General features: G+C 40.1%; 1 protein-coding gene across 1 annotated transcript in view; it reads left to right on the top strand.

Annotated features, from left to right (window-relative positions):
* The window catches only part of LOC122788162 (myosin light chain kinase, smooth muscle-like), a 943,334-nt gene that overhangs the window by 731,675 nt on the left and 183,875 nt on the right, over nucleotides 1-27,784 (top strand). Inside the window, exon 8 of the mRNA XM_044055140.1 lies at nucleotides 8,839-9,144. Within this exon, the coding sequence (XP_043911075.1) occupies nucleotides 8,839-9,144 (306 nt within the window). The remainder of the gene's footprint in view (nucleotides 1-8,838; nucleotides 9,145-27,784) is intronic.

Genomic DNA, 27,784 nt, shown 5'->3' with positions numbered 1-27,784 from the left:
GTCTCACTAAGAGACATCTCAAAATAATATCTAAAATATTACTGCTGGGATAGCTTGCAGAATGACATCACTTCTTGTCATCTGACCCTAGTGCCCAGGCAAAACAACCACTGATGGCAGCTGGTAGCATTTAGCATCTACCTGTTAAAATACATAGACATAGGGCTTCTCCTCAGATCTCTGGCAGAAACTGGAGGTCATAAAACAATTGCATTCCTTCATGCTTTCAAGGACAGTAACTAGTTTACTCTAAACAGAAAGTTTCCTACTACAGACATTGTATCTCTCACTGCATTGAAAACTGAAAGATACCATCTTTTATGGTCTAGCCATAAAGTAATTTAATTTCAGTTATTTTTCTGAAGTTTGCTGGACTGAAGTTAACCTCCTGTATTCCGGTTTTCACTGTTAAAATATATACATTTAAACAGTTACAATAGTGCATGTTCATTTCTGTTCTCTTCCTGTAGGACACACTGTGGTTACATTTCAAACAAAGTACTCTACAAGTACCTTTTCAACACACATGTCTGTAAAAGCAGTTTGATATACAAGACATGCGGTTCTAATACATTTGTAACACAAGCATCTTGTATAAATCATTCTGATATTCACCAATGACATATAATTATTTATAGAATTCCAGTTAGCTGTGCTGACAGTATCCCGTTTTGTCACACAGACATCTAGCTTATGTTTAAAAGAAGATAGTGAGTCACTCTGCTTAACATGCAGGGGAAATTTATTACAAAGGTGTGGGTGGAGCTGCATTGTAAACCTGTCCTTCTGCCATGTTTTATGTATGTTAGTGAAAATTTATGTCCCTGCATCTAGTATTGTTGGATATTGGACTTGCAGAAAAACAGGATGTCTAGGATGATTAGGTATTTAATAACATGGTAAGTGAGATATAAATGTGCCTTTAAAGGTTTATAGGACAATGAATAAAGGGTTAGAGCTTCTATCCTCTCTTGGGAGCTCGGACACTTAAGCCTGTGATGTCTTTGCTTAGGATATTTTTGAGTCTTTCTGTTTGATATATTTATTGAGATATACTCCAAAGGGGTCTTGTACTAGACAAATAGCCTGATCAATATTTATTTATACCTTGATGATATTCCTTAGGCAATTATCTGGCCTAAATAAAAGGATTTTCTGACCACTATTCTACATGCTAGTCAAAAGAGAAGTATTACATTCCTAACTATCGTTTCATTTTGAAGTACTGTGTTGTCCATACAGTGTGATGAAGGGAGGAACTGTCAACCAGAAATGATGATTCTACACTTTTTATCATTCAGTTTTGAGCCCATTTTTATTACGGCATGAGTTTAATTGGAAGAGGGTTTGGGTGTTACGGAGTGACTTAACAACAAACTCTAGTTTGCAGTCATCTGCAGACTTTGTTAGCCACAGGTCTTGACTCTCTGCTTGGAGCTTTGAAAACTAAATACCAATAAAGGAAATGTGCTAGTGCTGAGCCCTGAGGGGTACTACTGGTCAGTTTCATACTTTCTGTTGAGGAAACTACAACTCCCACTCTGTGGGTTCTGTCTTTTAGCCAGTTTGCTATCCATCTTAGCACATATAAGTCATTGTTTTTAAGCATTTAGATTTTGTATAATGTCGGTATGGGAAATGGTGTTGTAGGCCTTGACCATGTCAAGATACTCCTCATACACTACCTAGCAACCATCTACAGTCTCTATGACTCTTTCAAAGAAGTTTGGTGTCAATATATCTGCAGTACTTGCAAGTATGCCATGGCCTAGTGCCTTTATAAGTGGAACATATTTTATTCCTAGTAGTTCTACCATCAATAAACTGTTTTGGATAACAAAGCATCTGTTTTAAAGACCATTTCTTCTTAAAGATAAAGTTAGGTTGTTCACCAACTATCATTTTAAGATTATTATTAATTGTTATAATGGGCCAATGTTTCCTTATAATATCCAAGACATATCCTGTAGTGTAAGAATGAGTCAACGGTTCCCTGCATTTACCATCACTCAGTCTCTCAGGGTGAATTGAAGGTGGATTTTCAATGATCTTAAAAAGATAGTGGGTGAATAACCTAACTTTATCTTTCACTTATAAAGGAACTAGACCATGTCATACTTGTAAGTGCGGCAGTTATATTGATACTACTGGTATGTTTATACATCCAGATCAGGGTAACCACTATGTGTTTGATGTTCAAGCTACTTGCACTTCTTCTCATGTGCTTTATTTAGCATGCTGTACTGCCTGCATGAAGTTTTATGTAGGCAAGATTGATAGACAGTTGATAGAACGTATAATAGAACATTTAAGACATACAAATAATGGTACTGAGTGCAGTGTTCTTTCTAAATATGTGAAGCTCACTTCACACACACATTGTGTTCAGTTCATAGGTTCATAGGTTGGTACTAGGCTATCAGCCCTAGGGCCTATACAAGCCTAGGCATAACAATTCCCTGGGTATTTCTTCTCACAGTATTTACTTCCCTGGACCCCTGTCTAGCAGGGTGATTGACGTGATCTCAGGGTGAATTTCCTATCTCCCATCCAATCATCAAGGTTCCTTTTGAAGAGGGCCAAAGAGGTGCTCTGCTTGACATGTATGGGTAGTCTATTCCAGAGGCTGGGGAGTCTCTGGATCAGGAACCTATCCCTCCAGCATGTTTTGTTCATTGTGATGTCAAGGTTTAGATCCCTGGAGCATGTGTCTCTTTGGAATTGGGATTTCTTTAAGTGTAGCATGTCCAACAGCTATTGGTTTGACATGGCCTTGTATGTTAAGCAGAGATTGTCTCTGAGTAGACAATATGCGACAGAGTACAGTTGGAGTTTTTTTTAGATGGTCAGCATAGGGCATCTGCTTTAGGCCTGTGATTCTTTTATAGAGGACAATGACCTCCTTTTTTCTGGATGAAAAGCCCTTAGTGATGAGGTGTGCCACATTGAAGGATTTCCTGACTGTTGTGGCAATGTGGTTATCAAAGGTGAGCCCACTGTCCACCTGTGTCCCTAAGTCTCTTATCATACTTTTGGTGTTTAGTGTACTGCCACCTATGTTGTAATTTACGCGTACATGTTTTTTTTCCAAAGGGGATGACTATACATTTCTTGGCACTGAGCTTGAGCCATGGCTCTGGCACCAAGCATCTGTTTCTGTAAGGCCCTTTTGTAGAATATCCACATCATTTGGGGATTCAGTAATGGCTCCTAGTTTGCAGTCATCTGCAAACTTTGTTAGCCAGAGTCCCTTAATGTTGGCCTGTACTTCAGAGAAGTAGATGCCAAACAAGAGTGGTCCCAGGACTGAACCCTGAGGTACTCCACTTGTCACTTGTCTGGAGCTGGCTACTTTTATAGTGTGGGTTCTGTCACTAAGCCAGTTGGCAACCCATCGAGTGACATAGGGATTAATGCCTGGCTTAGTAAGTTTATCTATGATTCCAGAGTGGGGGGTGGTGTCAAAGGCCTTGGCGAGGTCCAGGTAGGCTATGTGGACCACCTTACCCCTTGTCCACGGCTCTGGAGACTGATTCGAAAATGTCAATCAGGTTCAGGAGACAAGATAGGCTCTTCACGAACCCAAACTGCATGGAGTCCAGTGTTTGAAGTTTGCCAATGTCTTTGTTTATTGCCATTTAGATTCTTGACATAGCTATAGAATGCCTTGTGGTTGTCTTTGTAATATTTGGCAATTTTATTTTTGTAATTAGCTTTGGAGGATTTTATGAGGTATCTCTGCTTCTTACTGAGGCTGGTAAGGGAGTTTTTTGCATCCGGGGATTTTCCTCTTTTCTGCAACAGTTTCTTCCTTTTGTTGTAAAGTTTGTTTATGGCAGGGGACCATCAGATTGGCTTCCTTTTTTTGGAGGAGAGTGTCTTAGTTCTATTGGGAATGGCACGATTCATGCACGAATTTCAAGTTATAAAACAGGTAGCGGCTACTAAGAGGCTGGATGATATTAGGAATGCCACTGAAAGCTTAAAGAGCAAGTGGATAGCTAGATTAATGTCTGGTTATGGTTCAGCACTAAATGATAAAGTTACCCTTAAATCTTTGTTACAAACACACTAACTTTTTAGATGAGCTTTACATATACTTATGCGTATTAGTTGATTTTAAGTTTATTTCTGATTTTTTTTATTTTTATTACATTCATTGTTTGCATTATTTTAATACATAATTGCTTAACTGATTGATTTGCTAGTTGAATTTCTATATAAATTCCTGTGTGTGTAACTGCGTTTTTATACTGACATCTGAAGAAGTACCAAGAGCTGTGAAAGCACTTATGTTGTTTTAAAATAAAAGATTGTTCATTTTATGCTGAGAGGCTGGTGTCATCTCATCATTCTACTTTTTTGGACTGCTTTACTCTGGTTTATTTGTGTGGTGAGATGTTTACACAGCACAGGTTGGTTGTTTTTTTTCCTGTTTTTTTGCTTTTTTGGGGGGTTTTGTATAGCAATTCCAGTAAATGATTTTTAGAGATAAATGGAGGGAGTAAGGCTTCAGATATTTTGGGGCTTTCAATAGAATTCTCAGGGGTGAAGTTGGCACTAAATTTGTTTGCAAGATATTGGCAATGTGTAGGGGGTCAGAATCATAGGTGTCATTATGTATATGTTCTGAGCATTGTAGGGTATTGTTCCATTAGTTTTCTAACATAATTCTTGGCATCGGAGACCAGCCTAAGTTTATGGGCTCCTTTAGTGGACCTGGTAGTGTTCTTCATTTTTTTGTAATGCATTTGATATTATTATTGAGAACAAAGAATGGTGTGCCATCAGTCTGACCCTGCTGTCCATCTACCTACTCCTCAGCAAACGCAGCCAGCAAAAGTTTCTTAGAATACAGATAGGATTGGAAGACTCTTTATTCTTGGGTGTCTACTTTCAGTTACCACAACTTTCAAAGTATTTTTCATTAATCCCCAACATGCCATGTACCGACTCATTCTTGCACAAAAGAACCAACTAGTATTTTATTACAAATGTATTACGTGTTTCTAGGTAATGATACATTTTGTTTTTTGCTGAATCTTGCACAGGGGATTTGTTTATGACTATGATAGTAGTTACTGGGTTTCAGTTACTGTCTTCAGCATCAGAGAGCCAGTAAGCAGAAATGGGACATAGGAGGCTGATGACCTGCTTACTCATTACAGAAGAAGGAGAGGGTTGAGTCAGAATCACACTTTCACTCCAGTGGAGACGAGGATGGTGTGCTGCTGCACTCTGAAACAACTGCTTTGGCTAGCCCCAGGCAGTGCTTTAGGGGTTCACATGTGAAAGCACTAACAATTGCCTCCCTACTTAGCTGCATTGCATTGCATTCACTGATCCAGACGGAGCTCATGATTTAAAGTTAGAAATCCTCATGGTCAAATATTAGTCTCAGCACTGATGTCTCACCAAACTATGCCAGTAGGGGCATCCATTGCAGAACATTTGTGCCAAGGAATGCAGCTGGCCTTAGCAGACAATGATGGTTGTCAGTTATTGAGTACTGGGCTGAACCTGAGGGGAAAGTTAAAAAGATGATTATCTTACAAAAAAGGTGGTCAGCCCAGTAGTGCAGAGGGATAAACCCCTGACTGTGACCCAGACACCCGGGAACCTCTAGCAACTCAGGCACTGGAAGAGCAATAAGGGAGGGTGGGAGTGAGTAGGAAATGATGGCTCATCCATCGGGAATGGAGGCAGTTAATTTTTTTGCAGTGCTGCCACTGAGAGGAGGGGGTACAGCACTGCATGTTGAATGTTGATCAGGAATGTGTGCTGGTTTTGCTAAGCTGTGATAAGAGGTATCTTTGATTAAACATGTGTGGGAATGCGTATGCTCACAATTGAAAGCACATCAAGGCAATGTATATCTGTGCATACGTGTCAACCACTGGGGGAGGCTTTAGGAACATAAAATAGACAATCCTTCATGCTTGCCTGATAACAGCAGTGTCACAACTGGTACTCACCCAATGGGCACGCACAAGGTGGAGAAACCCAAGGTGGGTTGTTAGTTACAGGACAAAAGTAAAAGAGGAAAAAAAGATTCAAAGACATATTGCACAATAAGGCCCATTTTGTTGAGATAACATCACAGTACAAAGTATTTTCTTCTTTGAGAGGCAGTGGTTGCAAAGCTGATATGAATAACTGTCTGGAGGAGGAGATCTCCAGCACTGTTTCCTTTGGGAGCGCAGGACAGTCGCAGATTGTGACTGAATTATTTTTCTGTAAACCACATGATGTGTGTGTGTCGGCATATGCAGCTATATAGCTATACAGTTATAGATGTATAGAGAATTATAAGGAATGTGATGTGTGTATGTCTGCATATGCAGCTGTAGAACTAGCATAGGACAGTGGCAGATTGTGACTAAATTACATTTCTGTAAGCCACGTGATATGCAACTATAGAACTATATGGTTATAGATGTATATTGAATTTTAACAAAATATGTAGATTAGCAATAAATAAAGTAAATTACATAAATACACGTAAATCATAAATCACACGCCTGAACTTTTATTATTCTGCCAATATATAACAGCAACTTTTTTGCCACTTTTATTTTGCAAATCACATGGCTTAGCATGTGTAGTTATACTGCAGATTTCCTTCTGAAAAATAACAGGTTGAATAGTCAATTTGAACAAAGTCACCAACAAGGGCAGAGGCAACCATGGACTGAGTAAATGTCCAATACCAAAATAAAATATAAAGCCAATCATTTATTGAGTGATTTTAAATTAAGTGCTTTTGTCCATCACTGTGGACTTCTTCAGAACAAACATTTTTTTTAAATAATGCACGTTTTATATACATACACTGTTCTGGCTGCCCTAACAAACTGACCCTTAACAAGTTTCCTCTTACAATACATTGGGTGTCCACTCTTAAAATGAAGATAAGAGATGGAAAATTTTTCTTTCCTAAATATTCTAGATGTCAGTTCACCGGAATCTCAGGTCAGATGACATCCAAAGATGTACTATTAGAAGAAGAATTTGAGAATCTAGTTAATATGTTCTCAAACAGAGGTTATCCCAAGAAACTTTTAGAATCGCTATGGGGGGAAATAATAGAGAAAAGGGAGACTCACTTCCCATGTTGTTGTTTGTCTTTACGGCTTTTCCCAGTTAGGGGTCACCACAGCGGAACTCCGGTCCACTAATGATTGGCAGTAGATGTTTTTATGGTGCCGAGTTGCCAGCCCGACGCCCAACCTTCAGCGGAGGCACGCCCATTCACACATGTCTTTCGGAGGCCACTCGACCACTGGGAGGACATGCAAACTCCACACAGAGGACACACCAGCCATGAATCGAACAGGAGAACCTCTTGCTGTGAGGCGGCACCGCTACTGCTGTACCACCATGGCAGTATATATTGGGTAAATCTAATTGGGCGAAGGACTTGTGTGAACACTTACAGCTCCACTCTAACCCAAAAAAATTTCATCAGGGTATGGCTATTAAGTTTGACGGACTGACTAACAGGGTGAAAAGTATTATTTCTCATAACTGGGCTATTTTAAAAATGGGCAATGAACTCTATCGACACCTGGATGATAAACCAACTTTTATACACAAGGTACACAACAACATTAAGGAAGTTTTGGAAAGGGACAAAACAACACACAGAACAGGTACCATTAAATGTGGCAGATGTAACTACTGCCAATACATAGTGGAAAGGGATGAAGTTATGTTAAACATCTACTGTCGAACACACATTTATTTTCAAGAGAGGAGACTGCAATTCAACTGGACTAGTTTCCTTAATACTTTGTAACCACTGTGACTGTTTTTATATGGGTAACATGGAGAGGAGACTGGCTAAGAGTATTTACGAACATTTAAATGACATCAAAAGGGCCAACCTAAATAACGCACTATATAGACATGCCACAACTTGTGTAGATTTTAATAAAGTCTTATTTGGTATTTTGGAAGTTGTTCCTGTGGATGCCAGAGGAAGTGCCTGGGAAAACAGGTTAGAGTAGATGGAACTCCTCAAGCAAATCAGGCTTGATGCCACTGTTATTCCAGGTCTTGACCAGATTTCCTTACAATCTGTACTTAAAATTAGAGCAGCTAAACTTTGCAACATGTTAATATTTACAGTTTATGATTTTATTAACACTAGAAATTTTTTTACAGACTGTATGCATTTTTTACATAGACTGCATGCATTGTATAGAATTGAATTGTTTGTCTTGAAATATTTCACTTGTGTTTATATGGATTGTTTATCCTATTTTCACTTTAAAGTTTTAGCATTAATTTTTTTCATTTAAAGGGAGCTCATCTGATTGTTTTTAAATATGATTAATTAGAAGGGGTATGTATAAAAAAACGTGCATTATTTTAAAACATTTTTTGTTCTGAAGTAGTCCGTGGTGATAGACAAAAGCACGTAACCATTTAAAATCACTCAATAAATGATTGGCTTTATATTTTATTTTGGTCTTGAAAGTTTATTCAGTCCTTGGTTGCCTCTGCCTTGTTGGTGACGGTTTTGTTGTGGATTCTTAGTTGTTTTGTTGGAACCATTTGTTGGTGCACTTGCTTGGGTTATTAATTTGTACAAAGTAAAGATGTGACTATACTGCTTTTGATACTTATACAATTTCAAAATGGACTCTGCTGTCTGCACTTCCGCTACTGCCAAACCATGTAGTTTCAGAAGCATTATTTATACTACTTTTGAAAGCCTAATCAGTATAAATAACTAATTTATTTACCTAGCTTGATGCTTCTGTTACTTGTTATGAGTGTTTGAGTACATAACCCATGGTTCATTTTCTGTTTTTTTTGTTTACTTTTTTTCAGATAAGCCCCAGCCTCCATCAGGAAAGCCATACGTGTCACAACTTCGTAAGGATTCACTTACCTTGTCATGGTCTGGCCCATGTTATGATGGAGGTACTGCTGTTCAGTCCTATATTGTTGAAGTTCAGCGATCCAATGAATCTGAGTGGAAAGTACTGACTCATTCTTGCCTCAGTACTTCCTATCGTGTGAAAAATAACCTAGAACCAGACGGGAGTTATAGATTCCGGATCCGTGCAGTAAATCCACAAGGCTGCAGTGAGCCTAGCCAAGAGTCTGATACAATCAAAATGGCAGAGTCAGAAGGTAATTATTATTCTGTTAAATTTTCAGTTCCCAAATTTTCATTGTTATGTGTTTCTGCTTCTTAGTGAAAACATTGTATGCAGAGTTAGTCATATCACAGTAGATTCTGCACTTAATGGAAAGCCAAGACACTGACCCCCATTCACTTTGGTATATAGATTAAAACAACTCTTCAGGTAAAATCTGCCAGAACTTTATTTACTTCGCACTTGTGAAAGTCAGCCCTTTGATTCACTGACAGTCATAATAGCAATGTTTGCTGCTGTTTTTGGCATAAACTCTACTTTTTTTTCACTGATCTCTTGCCTTCTGGACCATTTGTTTGTTTACTTGCTTGTATGTACCTATGTGTGATTTGGTAACTGATATCCAACTGGATTGTGGTCCATTTTCTTTGGAGGTTTGCTAAGCTCTAGTATACAGAGATGGTGACAATTTTGAAACAAGTTGTTGCATCAACAACAGTTTTTACATGTGACTAAGCAACACAGAAAACTAAACATCATGTGAAATGCATTAATATCAGAAATGCTTATAATGAAGTGGTTAATGCGTATCGAACCAGGAAAATCAACTATTACGATAATGCATTTGAAAACAAATGTTAAAAGAGGAATAACTTTGATATTGATGATATTACAATTTGTGGTTTAGAACCCGTTAAACTTAATGCTCTGCAGAGGATATTCCCCTGTACTTATCTTTTCTAAGAAACTTTCAGCTAGCCTTGGATAACCATCATCTGATGCTGGGACACGTTTTATTTCCTACCACAAAGGTATGCAGCAGTGGAAAGGTCTACCTATCTTTAGGTGAGCAGCACAACCAATTGCACTATGGCAAACTACTTATTCTGTCCCAAGGTGTTGTGGTTGCAGAGTAAGAACATAATGGAAAGTGGGCATGTGGGTGCAGTACTCCACATGGGAGTGGTGGTGGTGGGGGGGTCGAGTGGCTTGTCTTGCAAAAGTTTTTGTTTCATTTCATTAAGTTTATATTTATTCAGTAAGAATCGTTCTTCATTATGCCATTCAACTATTAGTATGTCCGGTAACTGAAAATACAGCACTTAATGCTGTAGCTCCAGTTATGTAACATAAGTTGCCAAGCCCATTAGTGAGTCACACCTACGGAATGATTTCAACAACAAATAAAGCAGCGATTCCGTGACTGATTCAAACATTCATGTACTGTCACCATCTGAAAATAATTACTTATTAAGCTAGTAGTTATATGCCGAGTTACATGTGCCATCTGTTCTAGTGCTGTCTATCTGGTACTGGATTGGACACAGGAGACTGCAATCAGAAGATGAGCTGTGCAGCTCTATAAGATACGTTTCTGTACTCCAATATGAATGTTAATGTGTACTCAGTGACTCTAAAAGTGGGCACCAAATTTAAATGCAGTCCTCATCACTAACTAACAAGCAAATTCAAGCAGTACTAAGCTGTTCACATCCCTTATTCTGCCTGCTACTGCCTCCAGCAATGTAGCATTGTTGTTATACTGGTTAAGGGTGAGTCTAATTGAGCAGCTATGTGTGCTGCCACATAAGAAGATAGCTTGGAACCATGGCAACAGCTATAGCCCTGGGAACTATCATCCTATAAGCCTGACTAGTTTGGTCTGCAAAGCTATGGAGCGCATCATCATGGATCTCATTAACAGAGACATTGGAAAGCTCAAACACTGGACCCTACCCAGTTCGGCTTTGTTAAGGGCAGATCATGCCTCCTAAACCTGGTGGACTTCTTTGAGACAGTTACCAAGGCTATAGATGAGGGAAAGGCGGTCCATACAGCCTACCTAGACCTTGCAAAGGCCTTTGACACCATTCCCCACTCAGGTATTATAGACAAACTCACCAGCCTGAACATAAACCCCTACATCACAAGATGGGTTGCCAACTGGCTCACGGACAGAACCCACATGGTAAGAGTTGCGGGAGCTAGGTCTGACTCTAAACCGGTTACAAGTGGCGTTCCCCAGGGCTCAGTCCTAGGACCCCTCCTGTATGGCATATACTTCTCAGAGGTACAGGCAAGTACAGGAGGACTATGGCTGACCAAGTTTGCAGACAACTGCAAACCAAGGGCTATAATTGACTCTCTGGCTGACACAGACATCCTCCAAAAGGTCTCACTGAGACAGATACCTGGCGTCAAAACCATGGCCTCAAGCTAAATGCCAAAAAGTGCATAGTCATCCCCTTTGGAAAAAACAAAGTACCCACAAACTACCACATAGTTGGTAGCCTCCTAAATACGGAAGACGTAATAAGGGATCTGGGGACCCAAGTAGATAGTAACCTCTCCTTTGATAATCACATTGCCAAAGTGGTTAGAAAATCCTTCTATATGGCCCACCTAATTACAAAAGGGTTTGCATCCATATCGAAAGAGGTCATTGGGCCCCTCTATGCATCACTCATCAGACCCATCATAGAGTACAGTGCCCCATTTGAGATGTACCTTAAAAGACTCCTGCAACAACTGGAAAGACCACAGAAGTACCTCACCAAGAGGAGCACTGGCCTCAAGCAGATGCCTTATGCAGCTCGGCTGAAGAAACTCCAGCTGTACTCGGTTGCATACCGGCTACTCAGAGGTGATCTCTGCCTGACATACAAGGCCATGCCCAACCTAGAATTGATGGACATGTTCCACCGAAAGAAAACCATATCCCCTCGAGCCACACTCTCCAGGGATCTAAACCTCACCACAACAATAAATAGGACATGCTGGAGGGATAGATTCCTGTCCCAGAGACTTCCCATGCTCTGGAACAAGATTCCAATCTACATTAGGCAGAGCTCCTCGCTAGCTCTCTTCAAGAGAAACCTTGACGAGTGGATGGGAAACAGAAAGTTTACCCCAGGGATCACTTCAATGGCTCTGCTGGAGTTTACCCCAGGGATCACTTCAGTGGCTCTGCTGGACAGAGACACAGGGAACTAATCTAAGGGAGCGGCGAAAGTCAACACATTCCAGCTAAGCTTATAAATGCCTTCGGGCAGATAGGCTAGTACCTACCTATGAACCTATAGGACAGGACAGCTTCTACTCTGTATGTACCACTGATGTGACCTCTTGGATAAGGGCCATAAAATATTATTTTATATTAAACCTAACAGTCATTTTGAGCATATTTATTATTGGTGTTCTCAAATCAGGAAAAGTAGGAAAAAAAAGAATTGTCAGTGATACCTCTAAGCAGATTCTGGACTGAGAGGCTCCGTTTAAGTTACAACAGTGGTGTAAGTTTTAACTGAAATAAACCAAGTGTAACATAATTATAAGAAGAAAATGACTTCATGAACTTGACAATGTTTTATCAAAGTAATCATTTTGAATTGTGCAGCCTCTTTATACATACTATGTAAGTCAGGCAGAGACATGAGCACGTTATTGAAGATGTATTCCCTGACGAGGTGTAATTATTGCCACTGTAATATAGCACAAAGTTAAGAGTACCCTAAGAGTCCAGGTATAATTCCCAGCACCACCAGCACTCCTGTCCCCTACATACACACATAATCACCAACACACCCGTGTCCCCCTGCCTCCCCCACAGAAACACATACAGAGATGCTGCCCTGCGTTTTCATAGCATATATACACCTGTCCATGACATACACTCTTACAGAAAAGGATTTCCTTTGCAGAAGGCTTTCCACTTGATTTTTTTTGTTTTTAGAAATCCACAGCATGCTCCCTTTGTAGAGAAAATCTTTTGCTTCAATTGTGTTTTGAAAAGTATCAGTTCTATACAGCTAAACCTGGCAAATTAGGGCAGCCGAAGCTTCAACTCAACCAAACATTTGAAAATTGTTTTTATTCTGACTTAAGGCCATTTCTTTGCCCTGGGGAATTCTAGTATCTCTTTTCCCTGTAGGAATTCTAGTATCCAGAAAACAGTGTCACGAACACTGCTGTTATAATATTCTGAGGTCCAATGTCACCATCACTGAGAGAAATGAAAGGTGCTTCTTTTCATATCGCCTTCCATTTTGCCCACAAAAATTGACACAAACTCAAACAACCTTTTGGAGACTGCTAGACTACTCTCTCACTTTTCACTTTTGACACAGTGATTTTTTTTTTTTAATTTATGTTGCTGATGTTACAGAGTACCTTACAGGATGTAATGTCTGAGTATCTACATCTTTATATATGAAAAACTATACATAGATGGCTTAGTTGCAGGATAGAGTGTCTTCATGACCTCATTCATGAACAATTGTGCACAGAAAATGTACAAGATACAATATCTCCATGTTGTTATGCATGAATAACTATGAATAAAACACTTAGAGGCTGCAATGTCTCCGTGGCTTATACATGAATGACTGCATAGAAGACTTCTCTTCCTTTAGACTTCAAAAACTCATTAAGTCAATCCTAAAGTCCTATTTCCACTTCAGCTTACAAAAAATTAATCTGAAACTAGTTTAGTTATAAGATTCACCAGACACTGATGATACAGTATTTAACACATAGGGAGAAAGACTTTATTTGTACAAAATTTAGATTTTTCACTTTCTGGAAAAACATACTATTCTAAGTAATTTAAAGTCAGTGAAGAATCTTCATGGGTTATTAAATTTGATGACCAATATCGAAGACAGTAGCCAGTTTTTTAGGTTCAGAAGAGTAAACCAGGCATCTTTCCAAGCCAAGTTTGTTTTTTTTTTTTTTTTTAAGTAAAATTAAACCAAAGCATAACCTGCTCTGGATGTTCTTTCTAGCCATGAACTGACTGTCAAGCAGAGTCCAGTGAAGAGTATATGTTTAATTATTTTTAAGAAGATAGCAACAGTGAAAGATAAGCGACACACACAGAATCCTTAAAATAGATGTATTATTCATAGACTGGCATGCAACAATATGGGAACATTTAGTTTGTTCTTTAGCCACATACCTAATGATAAACCCTTCACTTAGTCCAAGAAATATAATATAATAAATAAAATAAATATATTATATTATATATATTAAATATATTATAAAAATATTGCTCTCATGCAGCACATTACAACACTTAAATTATTGTTTTTCTTTCTCTCCTTCCCGTCTTTCTCTTTCCAATCTGTATATAACTTATTGTATATACCTATTTTCATTCTTCATGTCCGAGGTTTTCTTCACATGGGTGACCAAAAGCACGCTTCAGGATAATTATTTAGCACACCAGATATCAAGTCAAAATAGAAAAATATAGAGAAACCAAGTGAACGATTTGAATGCATGGGAGCTGAGAAGGGTAGGCATCTGGCAAAGAAAAAGAGTTTGATGTGGTTTGTCTTTATATCTTTTAATGGGAGCACTTCAGAATCTCGAATTCCTGAAAACTCGAACTTAGTATGGTCAAGCCCATATGATCGAGTTTTCAGAAACTCGAAATTGTAAATTGTTAAAGAAAACTTTCATTTAGTTGAATATAAGTTTTTTGCAAGTGGGCAAGTCCCCCTGCACCCTCCCTACTTAAATATACCATCTCTGTGATCGCACTATAGAGAGGAAACAGGAAATCTCCCATTCTGCACTTCTGCATACAGCGCGGAACGGGAGATTTCCCTTTTCTCCACTGTAGCGCGATCTCGGAGTTGGTATATTTAAGTAGGGGGGTGTGGGGAGTGCAACGGGGCTTGCTCCCCTGCAGAAACGATATGTTTGACTTTTTTTTTTTTATTTCACTTCGGAATTTCGAGTTTCTGAAAACTCGATCATATGGTCTCGACTATATGAAGTTCGAGTTTTCAGGAATTCGAGATTCTGAAGTGAAACCCAGAAATGACACAATAAACATCCATTTAATGGCACTTAAACTTCCATTTAATGGCATTTTATTAAAAGGCTTTCACTTCAGAATCTCTAACTCCTGAACACTCGAACTTCGTATGGTCGAGACTATATGATTGAGTTTTCAGAAACTCATAATTCCAAAGTGAAGTAAAAAATAATAGTCAAACACATCGCTTCTGCACCCCCACACCCCCCTACTTAAATATACCAACTCTGAGATTGCGCTACAGTGGGAAAAAGGGAAATCTCCCGTTCTGCGCTGTATGCAGAAGCACAGAGCAGGAGATTTCCCATTTCCTCACTATAGTGTGATCATGGAGATGGTATATTTAAGCAGGGAGGGTGCGGGGGGACTTGCCCCCCTGCAAAAAACTTATATTCAACTAAATTAAAGTGTTTTTCTAACACTTCATAATTTTGAGTTTCTGAAAACTCGATCACATGGGCTCGACCATATCAGGTTCGAGTTTTCAGGAATTCGAGATTCTAAATCCTACACAAATGCACTCTATAAGCACTTACACGAGTGCATGGATTGTGCTATCCCAAATAGAACCAAGATGCTATCCTCCAAAAAAAGGAAGCTAATCTGGTGATCCCCTGCCATAAGCAAACTATACAACAGAAGGAAGAAACTGTTGCTAAAGAGAGTAAAATCCCAAGAGTGGAAGAGCTCCTTGGTCAGCCTCAGTAAGAAGTTAAGATTCCTTATAAGATCCTCCAAAGCTAGCTACGAAAACAAAATTGCCACTGATTCTAAGGGCAACCACAAAGCATTCTATAGCTATGTCAAGAATCTCAATAGCAACACCCAGATCTGCTCTGAGTTACAGCACAATGGCATAAAATTATAGAACCAACTGATATTGCCAACATCCTGGCAGATAGATTCAGTGCTAACTTTACTGCCCCTCACCCCACTGAAGGACCCATATCTATACAGGAAGAATGCAGAGTCCCTGTAATCACATCTATGCAGGTAAAAGCTGCACTCTCTAAAACCAAAAACATAGCATCCATGGGACTGGGCAACATCCCAGGCTGCATTTTACATGAATTTCAGAATGAACTGGCCCCCCACTTATGCACCATGTTCAATCATAGTCTCACGTCAGGCTGTGTGCCCACTGAATGGTGCACAGCAACAGTTATCCCACTACATAAAGGGGGAGCCACCACTGATCCTGGGAACTATCGCCTTATTAGCCTGATGAGCCTGGTCTGCTAGGCCATGGAATGTATCATCATGGAACTCATAAACAAAGACATTGGTAACCTCCAAACTATGGACCCCACCCAGTTCAGGTTTGTAAAAGGCAGATCATGCCTTCTGAACCTGATTGACTTCTTTGAGGCAGTCACCAAAGCTGTAGATGAGGGTAAGGTGGTTCACACAGCCTATCTTGACCTCGCCAAGGCTTTTCGATACCATCCCTCATTCTGGAATTATAGCTAAACTCACCAAACTAGGTATAAATCCCTACATCACAAGATGGGTTACCAACTGGCTCACTGACAGAACCCACACTGTAAAAGTTGCAGACTCCAAATCTGACTTCAAACCAGTGACAAGTGGAGTACCACAGGGTTCAGTCCTGGGACCACTCCTGTTTGGTATCTACTTCTCTGAAGTACAGACTAACACAGAAGGCCTCTGGCTAATGAAGTTTGCAGATGACTGCAAACTAGGAGCCATAGTCGAGTCCCCAAATGATGTGGACATCCTACAGAAGGGTCTCACTGAGACAGATGCCTGGTGTCAGAGGCATGGCCTCAAGCTCAGTGCCAAAAAGTGCATTGTCATCCCCTTTGGTAAAAACTTTGTATCCATGAACTACCACATAAACGGCAGTCTACTTAATGCCAAATGTGTGATAAGAGACCTTGGGACCGAGGTGGACAGTAGTCTCTCCTTTGATAATCACATCACCACAGTAGTCAGGAAATCCTTCTACATGGCACACCTCATCACAAAAGGGTTCTCATCCAGGAAAAAAGAGGTCATCGTTCCCCTCTACTCGGCACTCATTAGACCCACTATAGAGTACAACGCCCTTTTTGGAATGCACCTCACAAGACATCTGCAGCAGCTGGAAAGGCCACAGAAGTACCTCACAAAGTTGATTACTGGCCTCAAACAGATGCCCTACACTGACCATCTTAAAAAACTCCAGCTTTACTCTGTAGCATATCACCTACTCCGAGGAGATCTTTGCCTAACGTGTAAAGCTATGTTAAACCCAGAGCTGTTGGACATGCTACACCTAAAGAAATCCCAATCCCTCCGAGCAACATGCTCTAGGGACCTAAACCTTGTCACCACAATAAACAGGACATGCTGGAGGGATAGATTCCTGTCCCAGAGACTTCCCATACTCTGGAACAAGCTACCCATCTATGTCAAACAAAGTTCTTCATTAGCACTCTTCAAGAAAAATCTTGATGAGTGGATGGGAAATAGGAAATACACCCCAGGGATCACTTCTGTGTCTCTGCTTGACAGGGGCAGAGGAAATTAACTTTCTTGGATGACGTAAGCCAGGGACCTTGTTGGCTAGGCTTACTTAGGCCCTTGGCTGATAGCCTAGTACCTACCTATGAACCTATAAAATGCTCCCCATTTCTAATAAAGTTCAATGAAAGTTTTTTCTCCTGTTCAAGAGTCAGCAGTACTTGTATCTCTAAAACTATGATAAATCCGCTCCAAATTTATTGCTGCTCAGGACTAGGGCAAAGCCTTAAATGCAGTCACTCCTTTTGAGAAGTCTGCATTTTGGACAGTGGTGTATTACTGCATCTGTGCAACAGTATGCAGTGTTTTTTGTGCTGACTGGAGAACATCTGGCGTATGCCGTTGGGAACTTCCCTTACTCTTTTTTTTCTGATAAGTGCCGTGGAATCTTTTACTTCCCCACGAGCTGCCACCAACTCAAGCAGATGGGACCTCAGTTTAATGTTTCTTCCAAAACACAAACAACTCCGTAGGGCAGCACTATAATGTCAATACTGTAAAATCAATCCGACCCCCCCCCCCCACCCGGGTGGGAATGGAACATACAGCCTTCCAGAATCCAACCAGCCCCCAGGGTGGGAATGGAAAACACAGCCTTCCAGCACCAAAGGAAATGTGTTACTTATTAAACTACTGTCACTGCCATTTTGACTTGATTTTGTTTTTACGAATTTTTCAGCATATACCAGGGTTCTTCTTCTTCTGGAATATTAACTAGGATACCTACAGAAGAAGGTATTTCATTCAAATCCATGGCTATGGCTGCCTTAAAAAATATTTTCTGGTAGTGCTGTTCCTTCATTTAGTAACTATCTTTACAAGAAGAATAAGGTGATACGAGTTCCAAAATGTAAAACGTCATCTCAGATCTGCCTCAGCCTGTCACCTGTTGCAATGTTATGTCCACTAATGTGATCAGCACTGTATTCACTGTTGCAATGGCTAGCTTCCTATGTTCCCGACACTACAGTTTGTGTTAGCCAGAAGGCCAACAAGCAACTGACTAGCCTTGAGAGGAATTCTCCCTCTATTAAATGAGGGATTCTTGGTCATTTGAATACAAGTCTGACTTATGGATAATTATTGATAGTCACTGGTATGATATCTTGGATTTGCAATGGGACATTAGCTTTCAGTAAAAATGGCCATGAAGACCCAGGCTTTATTTTCTGGGTGGGAAATCTCCAGTGATGTAATCACAAGGCATTTACCTATGTTCGGTCAAATAACCAGATTCCAGTTTATAGTTTTCTGAAAAATTATTTCCAATAACTGTAAATTAAAAAAACATTAAACAGACAAATCTTTATTTGTGAGGAGCAAGCTCTCCTGCACCCTCCATGTTGGGGAAACTGGCCTTCTACCCCCCTATATCATATGTACCGGCTACATGATCACACTACCATGGAGAAAAAGGCTACTTCCCAGTGAAAGTGCACCTTCTACTCAAACAATGTAACTTATTGTGGCTACTTCCCAATGAAAGTGCACCTCCTACTCAAACAATGTAACTTATTGTGGCTACTTCCCAATGAAAGTGCACCTCCTACTCAAACAATGTAACTTATTGTGGCTACTTCCCAGTGAAAGTGCACCTCCTACTCAAACAATGTAACTTATTGTGGTTACTTCCCAATGAAAATGCACCTCCTACTCAAACAATGTAACTTATTGTGGCTACTTCTCAATGAAAGTGCACCTCCTTCTCAAACAATGTAACTTACTGTGCTTAAATGAACTGCAGCATCAATATTTTAACATAAAAAATTAGACTCAAAAAACCTGCAACAAAGCTGGAGTATGTCATTGTAAGTGAAGCCCAGTACCATGGGGCAGGACAGCTTCCTATGCCTCCTGCATCCAAGTTCTGACTAGGAACGCAGATACTGGTCAGTCAGTATGGGGGATGGAACAGTCATAGAACAGCTTGTCTATCACGTTATGAATTTCTGATGCTTCGCTGACCTCACTTGCACTCAGTAGGCAGATGTAATTCTTATAAGTGACCATGATTTTAGTATGCACATGCGTGCCAACTTATTATGAAAGAGGATATGGCTTAAAGAGCACAAGCCCTAGTCCGTCTGTGTGATGACGCTGTCTACTTCTCACACCTGCATGAGTAGCAAATGAGGGTGTGCACTGATGTGGCCCCTATACACCAGAGATCAGTGCGTGGGGCAACATTTGTATCATTAACAGAAGAACACATGCATTTGTGCCTGCTCACAAGGTCATTTTGAAGTTTATTCACAATCATAGGTTCACAGGTGCAGTTATCAAGGTTATGACATGCTGTGTTTTAGGAAGCTTGATTGCCATAACCCTATGTTAATACCTTTTACTTCTCATATGTGTATCAGGCAACTGGTTTTCATGTGTGACCTGTTTACTCATTGTTTTAATTTGTTAGTTGGGATTTTTTTGTAGATAGCCTAACGTTTATAGATATCAGTTGGGTATGACAACCCTGTGTTTCCAAAACTCAAACATTCTTCGTATGCTGTGCTAATGATGCCATAAGAAGCCAGAAACATGCATGTCCACAGCTAGTGGCTTTGGCTTTAATGGCCTGAAATTGTCAGTAAATAGACTTAAAATTTAAAAGAAAAAGTCATGGACATTCAGAATTGCCATTTAGCTGAAACACCTGATCCTTATAGGGTAATTTGCACATATCCAATGTTACCTCTGATACAAGAGGTTTAAGGTATCACACAGTAGAAAGTCTAGCTTTGCTAGATTTTTCTTTTTGTGTTATTTTCTAATTTCAAATATCAAACAGTGTTTCAAAACAAATTGGAAATTCCTTAAGAATAGTATTTGTGCCCATATCAAATCAAATATATTAAGGACTGTAGTCCTACACTTCTGTATAGGTTCATAGGTAAGTACTAGGCTAGCTGCCCTTGTGAGCCATTCTAAGCCTAGCCAATTTTCCTCAAAGATGAGTATTAAACCCTGTACCTTGTGTCTGTGAGGAAACTACCTTAACCATTATGTCAACCTTCCCAAATCTTAGAAATATATAATCAACACTACAAAAACAATGATAAAAACAAAAATTTGGTTAGAATTAAGCTTCGATAAATATTAAGAGCCTGTTCACAAAATTACCAAAACATTTTTATAAATAGATGCAATTTCTAGCATATTCTAAAGCCAACCACTGATGGGCACTGTCTAAGTGACAGAGGTACTAGAATCCACAGGAATTACCCCAAGAATGGAAATGGATTGAAGGCCAAAGATATGAGCCACATATTTTGGACTGCTTACAGTTGTAGAATGGATGAACAGACAACTGCACAGGTGTGTAGTTCTTGAAAACTTAAACAAGCCTTGACTAACAACTTGAAAGGTACTCTGGAATTAGTAGCAAAGCACTGCATGCTCCTAAGTATAATGTAATATGATAAGTTCAAGAAACTCCAGATAGAAACCTCCTTTCAGAATTTTGTACTAGCTGTAAATGATAACATTTGTAGTCAGACATCTCGTAGTGCACAACATTCTCAAAGTAACCAAACCAGGGGACATTATACAAAGGTTTTCAGATGGAATGTGATGCCGAATATGAGAAATGTTCTGTTCATACTAACAAGATGATTATCTGACAGCTGACGTCTGATCCCAGAATACCAGCTTGTCATTCAAAATCACACCCAAGTTATGTGCCCATGAAACAAACACAAAGTGAAGGCCATCCCAATCAAGGCAAGAACAACTAGAACTACCAGTTCTTATAAAACCTGGATGAAATGCGAAGAACTGCTAAACAGCCATTATATTTTTAGAAACAATGACGGTTTCAGAAACACGGAGTTGTTTTCATTTATAGCAGACACCTTTGTAAATAGTTGCTTTTGATATTTTGCACTGATATTCTTTATCCACTATTTATTTAACTATCTAATTTCTATTTATATTGTAATGTTGCATTTTATCTTTCTGTAAAAACAATAAAATATTTGAGCAAAAAAAAGTGAAGGCCATCACAGATAACAGTGGCAAGAACTGGAGCTAAAGGAGGACTAATGACATGAAAGGCCGTGGTCTTATGCAGAATTTTTATTCATTATTTATTTATCTGTTTATTAATAAGGGTGATGTGCAGAGCTGTAGTAACTACAGAGGGATAAAATTGATCAGTCACAGCATCAAGTTATGGGAAAGAGTAGTGGAAGCAAGGTTAAGAAGGGACGTGATGATTAGTGATCAGCAGTATGGTTTCATGCCAGGAAAGAGCACTACAGATGTGATCTTTGCTCTGAGAGTGTTGATGGAGAAGTACAGAGAATGTCGAAAGGAGTTGCATTGTGTTTTTGTAGACTTAGAGAAAGCATATGACAGGGTGCCTAGAGAGGAGTTGTGGTATTGTATGAGGAAGTCAGGAGTGTCAGAAAAGTATGTAAGAGTGGTACAGGATATGTACGAGGGTAGTGTGACAGCGGTGAGGTCTGCGGTGGGAGTGACGGATGCGTTTAAGGTGGAGGTGGGGTTACATCAAGGATCAGCTCTGAGCCCTTTCTTATTTGAAATGGTGATGGACAGGTTGACAGACGAGATCAGACAGGAGTCCCTGTAGACTATGATGTTTGCAGATGACATTGTGATCTGTAGTGAGAGTAGGGAACAGGTAGAAGAGATATGCTCTAGAGAGAAGAGGAATGAAGGTCAGCAGGACTAAGACAGAATATATGTGTGTGAATGAGAGGGAGGATAGAGGAATGGTAAGGATGCAAGGAGTAGAGGTGGCGAAGATGGATGAGTTTAAGTACTTGGGGTCAATAGTTCACAGTAACAGTGAGTGTGGAAGAGAGGTGAAGAAGAGAGTACAGGCAGGATGGAGTGGGTGGAGAAGAGTGTCAGGAATGATTTGTGACAGACGAGTACCTGTAAGAGTGAAAGGGAAGGTCTACAAGAGGGTAATGAGACCAGCTATGTTATATGGGTTGGAGACAGTGGCATTGACAAAAAGGCAGGAGTTTGAGCTGGATGTGGCAGAATTAAAGATGTTAAGATTTGCACTGGGTGTGACGAGGGTGGACAGGATTAGGAATAAGTATATTAGAGGGTCAGCCCAGGTTGGAAGGTTTGGAGACAAAGCCAGAGAGGCACGATTACGTTGGTTTGGACATGTGCTGAGGAGGGGATGCCGAGTATATTGGGGAAAAGATGCTAAGGATGAAGCTACCAGGTAACAGGAAAAGAGGAAGGCCTAAGATAAGGTTTATGGATGTGGTGAGAGAGGACATGCAGGTGGTTGGTGTGACAGAGCAAGATGCAGAGGACAGGAAAAAATGGAAACGTGATCTGCTGTGGCGACCCCTAACGGGAACAGCCGAAAGAAGATGATGATTTATTTATCTGTTTATTTAAAGTTGTTAACCTGGGATGGGCATTAAACTGGTCAATTTTTGGCTAACCTGGATGATGCATAGATAAATTATAGCTCTAGAAATAGAGAACTAGTAATAACATTAAGTAGTCTATCCCTCATTCAGTTGATAATGACATCCAAAGGGTTTTGGATGAAATTATGGACTGCTATCCAGCCCAGAGGAAAAGAGAGACAAATCTGACTACCATCAGCAAAGTAATGATAATGCATCCCCCGCTACTAAACTGCATGTCCAAACTGGTAAATGTGTTGTTGTTGTTCTTGTTTTTCTTTCGGCTTTTCCCGGTTAGGGGTCGCCACAGTGGAACTCTGGTCCACTAATGATTGGCAGTCGATTTTACTGGTAAATGTGTACATGATGAAAAGTAGTGATCTGGAATCAAGGGTTGAGGAATTCAACGAGCTAGATGGTGGTTAAAGAATGCGACCCAGACATAACTCCCTGGGAGTGGCCTGAGAGGTAAGCAGTTGCAGGACTGTAGAAGATAGGTCACATCTGAGTCTAAAGGAGGTTAACGAGGATGGCATGTCTCAGTGTGTGAAGAGCACATAAAGGTAGGTCACATCTGAGTCTAAAGGAGCTTAATGAGGATAGCATGTCTCAGTGTGTGAAGAGCACATGAAGGTAGGTCACATCTGAGTCTAAAGGAGCTTAATGAGGATAGCATGTCTCAGTGTGTGAAGAGCACATGAAGATAGGTCACATCTGAGTCTAAAGGAGCTTAACGAGGATGGCATGTCTCAGTGCGTGAAGAGCACATGAAGGTAGGTCACATCTGAGTCTAAAGGAGCTTAACGAGGATAGCATGTCTCAGTGTGTGAAGAGCACATGAAGATAGGTCACATCTGAGTCTAAAGGAGCTTAACGAGGATAACATGTCTCAGTGTGTGAAGAGCACATGAAGATAGGTCACATCTGAGTCTAAAGGAGCTTAACGAGGATGGCATGTCTCAGTGTGTGAAGAGCACATGAAGGTAGGTCACATCTGAGTCTAAAGGAGCTTAATGAGGATAACATGTCTCAGTGTGTGAAGAACACATGAAGATAGGTCACATCTGAGTCTAAAGGAGCTTAACGAGGATAACATGTCTCAGTGTGTGAAGAGCACATGAGCATGACTTAGATGGAATAAAAACATTGATTCTTTATCCACTTGCTGGTCATTTACTACTCAATAGCTCCTGTAGCAAGTCCTAACATCAAGTTGGAATGGATTTAAGTGCCAGAAGAAGAGATTAAAGTATTAGTTTAACAACCATCTTAACAACCTTACCCAAAAAGGAAAGGCTAGACACAGGGCAATAAGTATGTACTGAGTTTAGACAATAGCATTCCTAAATCTCGACACAATCCCTTTTTTATAGGCTGTGGTCAAAAGTTAGATCACTGTCTACATAAGTGCCCATGTGCAGACTGATTAATAGTCTTTCCATGGCTTTGCATATCATGGTGGTCAGACTTGGGTCTGTAACTGCCTAGGTCTTCAGAAGGCCCTCCCTTATACAGGGAATGACTGTAGCTGCTCTCCATTTGCTTGGTACAAAACCTGTATGGAGGCTGAGAGTAAATAGTGTTATGGGGGGTGGTTAAATTGTGTTTGGTATTTAAGGTCCATTGAAAGATATTGTTGGGACCCATTTGTGCAGTATTTTTAGCTTCTGATAGCAATTTTAAGACTTGGTCTTCTATGATAGCTGGAGGCAGGCAAGTTTCAGGGATATCTTGAAGGACAGAGTTGTAAAGTTAGAACTACATTTATAAGCCAGTAGGTTCATAGTATCTTCAGCCTCGGTGTAGGTAACATAGATTAGGTTCATAGATTAGTTCTAGGCTAACTGCCCTTGCGAGCTATTTTAAGCCTAGCCAATTATCCCTTGTGAGACTCAAACCCTGCACCTTGTGTTTGCAAGGCAAACACCTTAACCATTAGGCCACCCTCCCATCCATTGCTCACAATCAGCTCAGTGCAAAACTGTGTTGTGCTTTTGAGATTATGAACATAACTAAAAACTGCCTTGAGATTGCCTTTGGCTTGGGCAGCTATTTTAGTCTCAAACTTGGCTTTGGTGGATTTTATTAAGCTCCTGAGTTGTTTGTTTATTTCAGTGACAATGACTAACATTCTGGAAATTACTGTTCTTGCTTTTGGTCAAAATTCTTTTCCTGTTATAAAGCTTGTTGATATTATGGTTCAACCACGTGGGTTTTTTCTAGGGTTTTCCTGCACTTGTTCCTGTGGGGTAAAGCTGCAACTGTGCAGCTGTTTTCATGTTGGTATAATGCAGTGATGTATGTTTTTGCATATTCAGTGGAGTTAACTGGGTTTGGTGGAGATTTGAAACTTGCCAATGTATCACTTAGGAGTAGGTAGTTGTCTTAAAAATTTCTAAAGGTAACGTGGGTGAAAGGGTTCTCTAGTTTCAATTTTATTTAAAAGGAGACTGCTTTATGGTCAGACCTAACAAGTGATGAAGATTTGCAAAGGATGGTGCAATATGCACCCATATTAATAAAGACAAGATTCAAGATGTTATTCCCCCTAGTAGGTACTCAGTTAGGAAAATTATATTGGGTTTAATACTGAGTGATTCTAGTTCCTGTAGATAGGCATTATGGCTTTTTTTCTGTCATATATGGACTTCTGTAGCTAGCTAATATGTGGTACGGACCCTTCTCATGGTTATCTGGGCATGAAGGAGGTCTAGTGCATCATGGTGCTTTACAAACCCTAGTGTGAGTCTCTTCTGGATGTACATTGATACACCTCCACTTTTCCCCTCCTGTGAAGTAGCAGGTCTAAATGTGTGGTAGGTGTTTTATCCCTGCACATACAGAGTGTTCTCTGCTATTTTAAACCATGTCTTACTCACTAAACAGATGTCAATTTTTTGGATGAGAAGGGCTTGTGTGGAGTGGAGCACCTTATTTAGGCTTCTGGAATTGATCAGTAACGCCCTCATATTTTCCTTTGCTTGTTTCATTATGTTGGTAGGTTTACCAGGCTGGCATTGCCTAAAAAGGCACTATGTGGTGGAAAAAGTCTTTACCAATAATCAAAACCCCAGAGTGGACAGATGCAGGTCATCTGCAGGAGCAGCATGGTCTTTCTATCATATTCTCCCAGGCTGACAAATATTGATCCCTCTTTGAATGGCACCAAAAACTAAGTCAATTATTGTAGTCAATTATTTTTTGCTCATTTCACAGAATCATCCTTGGAGAAGAGAGAGTGCTGCTCAATGCTAGGCTCATACTCTCCTTGGACACATATTCTGAGAGCTCCATCATGTCTCTCTTCATAAAGTCCAGAGAGGTACACCTAACTTCAAATCAAGTCACTGATACCATTATGATCTATGCCAGAGTCATACTGGTACATATTGTTCAAGGACTTGGATGCATGCATGATCTGAGGGAGCCTGACACCATACAAGCAACTAACCATCACTCTTTCCTTACTGAACCTGATAAGAGGCACACCTATATGCCATACAAAGGAGTCATTTATAACAAGAATGTTTGGGTCAATACCCTGTCTTATGAGTTCAGCATCTGTGACTTTGTTACTCCTTGTGCTATGTGAGGAGCTAGGCTTATCTTGCTGAGTGTGTTTTGTTACTTTGCTGTGTTTTGGAAGTCTTCAAAGTTTAGTCAAGATAATCTTTACAACCTCAGCATATGACATGTGTGGTGCACTATTGTTGATTTTGGTGTCAGTTTACTGTGTGTGAGATGTTTGTCTACACGGATATTACATATGTACATCTATAGTATGATATCATGCATTCTGCTGACACTATGTGCCAACTGAAAGCACCACCCCTGATTCTAGCTTTGAACTCCTCAATCAGACTTTACTTCTTTTCACATACCCCTCCAAGATACTTGAAGCTATTAACCTGTTCCACTATTTTACCTTCCTTGTTAAATTTCAGCATCTAATTTTCCCCCATTTGCAACCAAAACAGCTGTCTTATTTGTACTCAGTTTTATCTGAAGAACCTTCTGTTTTGCATTCTGTTCCCCTATCAATTGCTGACGTTTTTGCTCAGAATCTGCTTGTAATGCTACATTGTCTGCATATAGAAGCATTGTTGACCTCTCTCCTTGACCTGTTTGCTAATTTAATACATCACCAATTTGAACAGCACTAGGCTCAGGGCTGAACCCTGATGCACACCGGTATATCCTCTGTGAATCTGAACCCTGTTCATATTTGTGTCACTGAGTTCTTGTACATAGCCTGCTCTTTATCTACCATCGTTTTAAGGACTTTGAATTGTCACAAGACCACCCAAATCATCTCTCTCAGAATCTTGTCATATGCTTTTTCCAAGTCTAGGGATGCCAAGACGGACTCTATTCTTATCTCCAGCTTTTTCACTAGTGTTTGCTTCGCTACAGACATGGGGTTGGTTGTGCTGCATCCTGATCTGAATGTGAACTGCTCAGCTCCCAATTTTACTTTCTTCTACTCTGCATATTTGTTTATCAATTACCATCTACACCACTGTCATGCTGTGTGGCAGGAGTTTTGATACCTTTCTGCTGCCCACAGTTATGAATGACCCCTTTGTTCTTGAACACTGGCACTAGAATGCTTGCTCTCTATTCATCTGGAATATGCCTTTATCATTATATTACTATGAGCACCCTCAGGAGCCATTTCTTCCCTAATTCACCCAACATCTTGATCATGTCAGTCGTGACCTCATTTGACCCTACTGCCTTCTTTGACTTCATTTTCCTTAGTGATGTTCTTAGTTCCACTTTCATTGTAGGATGTGTATGGGACAGTGCAGTGTCTGTGGGGTTTTTGTCATTCAGAAGCTGCAGGAAGTATTATTTCCATCTGCCTTTGATGTCTTGGGGACTGGAACAGATGTTTGCTGCCATCCCTTATGAAGGGTGTCTGA

The sequence above is a fragment of the Protopterus annectens genome, chromosome 13.part0 (assembly GCF_019279795.1).
Source record: "Protopterus annectens isolate FY-2018-M chromosome 13.part0, PAN1.0, whole genome shotgun sequence".
In the NCBI taxonomy this organism is placed as follows: Eukaryota; Metazoa; Chordata; order Ceratodontiformes; family Protopteridae; genus Protopterus; species Protopterus annectens.
This window is presented reverse-complemented; position numbering and strand designations above follow the sequence as displayed.